Below are 7,852 nucleotides of genomic sequence, written 5' to 3'. Positions count from 1 at the left end.
CCCGCCAGCCAGCCTGCCATGCTCCTGGCTTGCTTGGTGGAGAACCTGTCAGTGACAGGCCACGTGGTCGCACTGGCGCGTCAAGGACCGATTAGGGCAATGACACACGCCGCCTCGCTGCACCTCTCCCCAAGCCCTGCGAGGCAGGTATTAACAGCCCCAGTCACAGAAAGGCAGGGCCTAGGAATGTAAGCTACTCAACTGAGGATGCAACACTACGAAGGAACTGCTGTGGTCTGAACGTGGCCCCAAAAAGCGACTGCTGAGGACCTGACACCCAGTGCGGCAGTTGGGAGATGGGCCTAACGTGAGGTATCTGGGTGGGGGCACTGCCTCGTGAAAGGATTAACGCATTATAGCAGGAGTGGGTTCCCTAAAAAGGACGAGTCAGACCGCCTTTGGTCTCTCTCGCCCTTGCAGTCCTTGCACCTTCTACCGTCAGATCAAGGCAGTCAGGCCCTTGCCAGATGCCAGCCCCTCCATCACGAACCTCCCAGCCTCTGTTCATTATACATCACCCAGTCTATGGTAATGTTTTAGAAGTACAAAATGGACTACAACAGGAATGAACCAGGTCTCCCTCAACCCTGAAGCCCACTGACTCCCAGATATTTACAGATTTCAAAAAGTTAGTGGTAAAAACAGAATTAAAGTACCTGCTTAATTTGGTGCAAAAATTTCAAAATGCATGATGAAAAATGCATATTATATAAAAACTATGAACTTTTGAAGACCCCCGTACACCTGTGATGGACAGGTCCCTGTCCTCTGCAGGGCAGGGTAGACGGAACACCACAGCATTAGGAACACCGGCCCTCTCTGCTGGCTGGGCAGTCCTCACAGCAACTCAGAGCTGCTGCTCTCCGGAAATGCTGACGAGGTCCACATCGGTCAGCTCGTTTACTTGGCTCTCCCGCGGGCTGCAGACAGGGCCCAGCAACGAAGGCAGGTAAGTATTGGTTGAGTGTCCGAATGAGCGAAGGAATGAGTGTGAGATGCAGGGCATGCTACCCTAACTCTGGTGCCTCCCTTTGCCATCTGTAAATGGTAAAAGCTCTTTCTCAAAAACTAAGTAAACAAAGTATCCTACAAATGTAATGATCCCCCTTTTACTTGGCTCTCCCGCGGGCTGCAGACAGGGCCCAGCAACGAAGGCAGGTAAGTATTGGTTGAGTGTCCGAATGAGCGAAGGAATGAGTGTGAGATGCAGGGCATGCTACTCTAACTTTGGTGCCTCCCTTTGCCATCTGTAAATGGTAAAAGCTCTTTCTCAAAAAACTAAGTAAACAAAGTATCCTACAAATGTAATGATCCCCCTTTTCTTCCCCAACCTCCTGCTGAGCCACACAAAAGTCCAGGCTGGAGAGAGCAAAGGCCTAGTCCACCAATAAAATGTGAGCGCTTGCTTTGAGGCCCAGCCGGCATTGTGTCAGGCACTGGGAAAGGAGCAGCGAATTCAGGATGACACAAGACAAAGCTACATTCAGACACGCGAGCTGTGCACACACACACAATGAACTTCAATACCTCGTGCTTTAGCTCCCTACCGAGGCCTCTGGCCAGCCCCACGGGAGTGTTTCTGCTGGCCTCTGAGTTGGGACTAACTGGAACTGCAAGCTATAGAGTATGCTTTCGCAGACTAGTCCTCAACAGTGCTTTCGGGGGCCTATACTTTCCCTGCCAGCTCCAATTCGCAGGCCCCCTGACAGCTAAGCTAACCTGCCAGCCCTCACCCAGGTTCCTCTCTTCTTTCCAACCCCGAGGGGAGCTCGGCATGGCCTTGGGCCCTAAGTGCCACGGGCCACACGACACGCTTTCAGGAGTCGCACTCATACGGGTACCTCCAGAGGCGATGTAGAATCCGCTGGGCGCGTACTTGGCTACCACGACTTGATGGGCGTGCTCCGTGTAGATGTCAGCGAGGGCTGGGTTCTGCAAGAAGAGACCCCAGAGTGAACAGAAAGAAGGGAGGGTCAGCCGAACTGGTTTTGGCTCTCCAAATGAACAGACTCGGGAGAAAAAAGACACCAACATCCGAACATATCCAGACCTTCCTAAAAAAAAATCCTAGAAACATGCCTACGGCTGGCACACCTACTGCTGCCTATCTACCTTCCAGTGACAGAATTTTGGGTTATTTTTTAACTTTTTCATTAGTCTGAGATTACAGAATTCAAGGTAATTTTTTCTTTGATTATGTACTTTCCATAAAATAAAACAAATATGCATTTGTGAAATATACCCATGAAACAAAAGTTTAATTAGAAAGAATGAGTCCATGATGTTATTTCTCTCTCTTCTATGGGAAGCTTCCAGTTGAAGCTGTGTTCATTCCAGACAACTTTCCCATTCTTCCGAAGCCGAGCCCCCTCCTGCACTCTGCCCGACAGTCAATGCCTGACCTGCAATGGAACTCTTGACTTTGAGATACAGGAGTGGAATGGGGTGTATAGCTAGGAGCCCCTCTTGTCAAAAACCTAGGTTTAGGAATAAATGTTCTTTCCTGACTGCCTTTCATAGGGCAGATCAGAGGCTGGCTGGGCTTTGTGACAGGAATAGGGCCAGCATTCGGAACTGGGAGCCTCTTCCCTCCTCAACAATGTGGCTCTGACACGGAACATACTAAAAGCAGACACTGTCCTCCCCCCTCCCCAACACCTACCCAAGAAGCCACAGTAAAACTGAAACCCACACCGAGAGGCTCTTAATTGGTCTCCATGGTCAAGCTTTCTTTCAGAAGGGAATAAAGACATGGCCACCTCATCTCTGATACCCACTGGCAGTATTCTATAAACCACCTGCTCTTTGAAAAGAGGCCGCTTCCCACAGATGCAAACTTGTCAGATGTCGAAGAGGCTGCCCGGCTGCTGGGAACCTGACCCCAACCTGTCCTGCCTGCCAGGTAGTATCCCCTCATCTCCCTTATACCCCTCATCAAGATCCCAAAGGTTTGTACCCTTCCCACCTCCTGGTCACAGGAGGTCCCCATCCCTCTAGAATGACGCTGAGAAACACCCAATTTCCAACCTAGCCAACCACCAGCAGCCTTCTGCCACACCTACTCACCTGCCAGCCATATCTGGGTGAGTGCTGGTCCCCTGTCCTGCAACACTTCTGCCCGCCTGTTCACACCTATGTTGTCCATCTCACTGACGCTAATGTTCACACCTGTTGTCCATCTCACTGACGTTAATGTTCACACCTGTTGTCCATCTCACTGACGTTAATGTTCACACCTGTTGTCCATCTCACTGACGTTAATGTTCACACCTGTTGTCCATCTCACTGACGTTAATGTTCACACCTGTTGTCCATCTCACTGACGTTAATGTTCACACCTGTTGTCCATCTCACTGACGTTAATGTTCACACCTGTTGTCCATCTCACTGACGTTAATGTTCACACCTGTTGTCCATCTCACTGACCTTAATGTCACACCTATGTTGTCCATCTCACTGATTTAATGTTCACACCTGTTATCCATCTCACTGATTTAATGTTCACACCTATGTTGTCCATCTCACTGACAGTAAGTGCCATCTCCTCAATGAAGCCACCGAAGACTGCCTGTTAGCATTCCTGTCTTCCTAAGCACTGCACAGGCTCCTAGGGCAGTCACGACAAGGCCCAAGTTCTTGTCCATCTTCTCCGACTTTTCTGTGACGTTCTTAGTATAACATTTATCCCTTTAGCCATCATAACACTTAGCAAATAAAATGGGCTCAATAAATGGCTTTTGGGGAAGGAAAAAGTTTATGTGGTCCTTGTCCTTTACCCAAGATTTAGGTGATGGAGGAAACATTATATGAGACTCATAAATTCGTCCATTTGGAATAAACATTTAATAATTAAATTAGAAAGATATCGAGCATCTAAATGTCATCTGGATGACATAAATGGCAAATACACCCACGAAAAAGTCCTAAACATCACTAATCTTTTAAGAAGCACAAATCGAAACCACAATGAGGTACCACTGCATATCCGTGAGGACCAGGAAAACTAAGACTGATGCTGCGCCAAGTACTGGTGAGATCGGAAGGGGTGGAGACACTAGTGTTCTTTTATTACTAGCAGAAATGCAAAATGACGTGGCTAGAAAACAGTCTGGAAGGTTATTTACTATGTTAAACATATACTTATGCGAGAACCCAGCAATCACACTCCCAGTATAAACCAGAGAAATGAAAGCCCAAGTCCACAAAGACACATGAATAATGTCTTGGGGCTTTATTCATAATAGCCCCAAAATGGAAACCTGAATGCCTATCAATACGTGAAGAGAAAATCAAGTGTGGTACATCCATTTATTGTTAACTCCGCTTAGCAATAAGCAAGTCACACGTGCACCCAGGAGTGAATCTTGAAGCATGCCAAGGGAAAAAGGCAGGAAGGAAAGACTGTTTTGTACAACTCTCTTCACGTGACAGAAATGCTAGAGAAGACAAACCCAACAAGAGACGGCAGGTCAGCAGTTGCAGGGGCTGGGGTGGAGAAACAGATGACTGCGGGGTAAGAGGCACTTTGGGCCTGGCCACGGTGGTGCAGGCAGCTGGGGTGCTGCTGCTTGGTGCTAGTGACCCTGTGCGGAGGCTCAGCCCTGTCCAGTCTGGGTCTACTCCAACACTCCATGCATGCCCGGATCCCACCTGGCTGCAGAGAGGAGGTGGACGGCAGTGTGAAGTCCCTGTCAAGGTTGCCTGTCTGCTCTCTCTCAGGAAATAAATAAAATTTAAAAAACAAAACAAAATAAAAACCTTTGAAATCATGGTGGAATCATGGGAATGTTGTCACAACTGTTGTGGTTATGGGACTACATACATTTGTCAAAGGAAGTTTAAGTTAATGTTATATACTTAACATTGGCAAGTTTTATTATATCCAAATTACGCCTCAATAAAACTATTATTGTAAAAGGCCTGGTATCTATTAATTACCAACCCTTCACACTCTAATACTCCATCAATGACATGTTCCCTCACAAGGCACCTGGCAGAAATGGTCCTGCCACTAGGCAGACCAAGACAGTGCCCAAGGTTCACTCACAGCTGCCCGGGTGTCTATGTGTGGTGTGTGTGTCTTACACTCGCCCTGACAGGTGACAAAGCCAAACTCAGGTGTAATAGTGCCTTTACCAGGCAGTGCCTGCCAGGCTTCTCTGCCTTCCACAGGTGGTGGCTCCTGGGACCTGGAGAAGGGCAGGAAGTGGCCAGTGAGGAGGGCGTGCTAGAGCTGGATGAGAATAGCAGGGGCCCCAGGACAAGTTCTGCCCAAAAATTCTTTCCCCTAAATGGTCAGAGTGTCTGCAAGCAGCGTGTGTAAAACCCCCAGAGGGCACCAGAATCCTGGGGCTGGATGACTCATTCACTCTCGTTTGTATTCTTAATACAACTGGGTCAGCCAGGGGGGCGAGATACTCCAAACTGCAGATAATGACTTACATCTGAGTCAGCAGCAGCCGCCTCCCCAGACTACTCAGCTCAGCTGAGCTGGCGAGGAGGCAGAAAGACCTGATACCTCCTAACAGTCCCCACAGGTCACGCTACACAGGGCTCATTTCAGACCAGCTGGGTCCAAACGCACCTCGGCATGCCTGTGCCCCAACTCCTGCAAACACCCTCTCCTGAACCCCACCAGAGCAGTTCTCTCCTGTTTCCTCCCTCCCTTGAGGAAGAGCCCTGGAAAGAAAATGAGACGAGGCCAATGCCAGGAGCAGCAGGCGGTAGGGCGGGGAAGCCTTCTCCCTGGGGCGGGGGGTTGTTGGGGGGTGGAGGGTAGCACTGAGGACAGCCTTGGAGTCATGCTGCCCAGGGGTATGGGAGCTGAGTGCCCCTCCTCCTGACTTCCTCCCTATGCCATTAGAGGCTGCACCAGCCCTTGCAGTCAGAGGCACAAAGCAGGAGGAAGACCGCGGTGCACGGAGGCCTTGTGGGAGGGACCTCCTGTGGCCAGACAGTCCACTCTGTCCAGTCATTGTCATCAGCCTGCTTTTCCCACCCTCGTCATATTTTCAATCTAGTTCTTTCTTCTTGTACCTCCTGGGGACAGCAATGATCACTATTTAACCAATCTGTCCATGTCCCATCGGTCTACCAGTCTAAATTTGGACTCTGATTACTTTATTCTCCTTCCTGAAATCTTCCCCTGGCTGCCCTCTGCTCCTCCAAATGGGTTTACACCTTGTTCAAAGAGACATATCCAAAGACACTCAAGCAGATGCAAGCAACGTCAAACTGCTATCGCTGTTTCATCCTCTCAATTTTACAGACATAACTTTTCCAAATGTGTATTTTAGTTCTGGATTCTAGGAACCAGGTATTTTAAAAGCAGGCCCCACATTTGCCAGCCTTGCAAATCCTCTGGCTCCATGCAGGAGACCTCTGACAAATTTGCAAGAGCAGGTGTTTTATAGGGAAGTGACCCTGGGCCACTCAGAATGAACAGGTTCCTTCATGGTCACTGGACGTCTCTGCATAGAGGCCAGAGGCAGGGGCCAGGTGGGCCTCGAGGCAACAGAGCATCAGGCAACCCTGTGCTCAGGACGACACAAGTAGAAGGAGCTGCCCCAGACCCAGCAGGTCCAGGGCCTACAGGAAGCCTTCATTTTTTTCTTGGAGAGGTTTTTGCTATAGGGAATGTACGCTCGCCAGAAAGACAGAGAGACAGAAAGCGAAAAATCGCTCCTCCCCAGGGAGGATGGCCATGCCGCAGTCCCTTCTCCTCCATTTTCCTCTCAGGATCTTGGGCACGCACACACACGCACCCAGCGTGAGTTTAAGCCACTGCGTCCAGGACTTGAACTGTGGTCAACTACATGGGAGTCCAGTGATTATGTCAACTGCTGGTCCTCAGGGAAGCCTTTTAACCCCCTGGGTGCTTGAACTACCCCTTTCAGTGGGTAACTGCTTTCAATGTGTACAGTATTCCCTGGAATCTTATTTCTGGAGCTCTTATTCTGGAATACTAGCTTCTAGATGGCCACTATAAACACATGCTTTCCTTTCCAAGATGGGGCAACAGCATATGTTTTAAGGAATTTAAAATATGTCTTTCTATAAGCTTATGTAGGCCCACAGTTAAGTCAACAAAATAAACAGAAGCTCCAAGAGGATAGACAGCAAAGATACTCTCCCGACTGAGTTTGAAAGAAAGTGGATTCCATAAAATTTAGGCTCAGTAGTTTGAACTAGCAGAGCTTTCCTTATTCTCGTGCAGTAAAAGCTCAGTGGTTGCCTAATATCTCCAAGACACACTGTTTCTCACAGACTTTCAATGGATGAGGACAACTGGATACTCTCCTAAGTGAGGATACAGTAGCGAATGAAATGGGTGCTTCCTGGAAGCGGATTTCTAGTTTAGAAAGACAGGCAGATACCACCTGCAGGCACTGGTATCCTGCCTGTTAAACCGCTTCATAATTATTGCTTGCACTAGAGCACACAGTTGGCAAGGGATGGAAATGGTCTTAGGGGTAGCCCCCAAGTAACGGGGTATCTAAATAGAAACCTAAAAGATATGAAGCAAGGACTCTGAGGAAAGAATATCCAGGCAAAAGCAACAGCAACTCCCAGATCCAGAGACAGGTATGTGCCATGACCCAGAAGCAGCAGCAGCAAGTGGGGCTGGAGGTGGATCAGGGAGTGGTGAGGTCAGAAGTGGAGGCTGGAGGGATTGAGGCGTGGCCATCCCCCAGGGGGTGATTTCTCGCTTTCTATCTCTCTGTCTGGCAAGCACACGTGCCCTACAGCAAAAACCGCTCAAAAAAAAAAAAAAAAAAAAAAAAAAAAAAAAAAAAAGAAAAAAGGAAAGGGGGGGCCTGCAGGGTAGTGGTTAAGCACTATCAATAAGAAA

The 7,852-nt window shown here is 48.8% G+C and overlaps 1 protein-coding gene across 1 annotated transcript in view; it reads right to left on the bottom strand.

Annotated features, from left to right (window-relative positions):
* WDR1 (WD repeat domain 1) overlaps window positions 1-7,852 on the bottom strand; it is a 44,060-nt gene that overhangs the window by 32,139 nt on the left and 4,069 nt on the right. Inside the window, exon 3 of the mRNA XM_006163181.3 lies at window positions 1,842-1,932. Coding sequence (XP_006163243.1) covers window positions 1,842-1,932 — 91 coding nt within the window. The remainder of the gene's footprint in view (window positions 1-1,841; window positions 1,933-7,852) is intronic.

The sequence above is a fragment of the Tupaia chinensis genome, unplaced genomic scaffold, assembly GCF_000334495.1.
Source record: "Tupaia chinensis unplaced genomic scaffold, TupChi_1.0 Scaffold141490_1, whole genome shotgun sequence".
Classification (NCBI taxonomy): domain Eukaryota; kingdom Metazoa; phylum Chordata; class Mammalia; order Scandentia; family Tupaiidae; genus Tupaia; species Tupaia belangeri.
The sequence above is the reverse complement of the archived record's forward strand: the minus strand, read 5'-3'. Positions and strand labels throughout refer to the sequence as shown.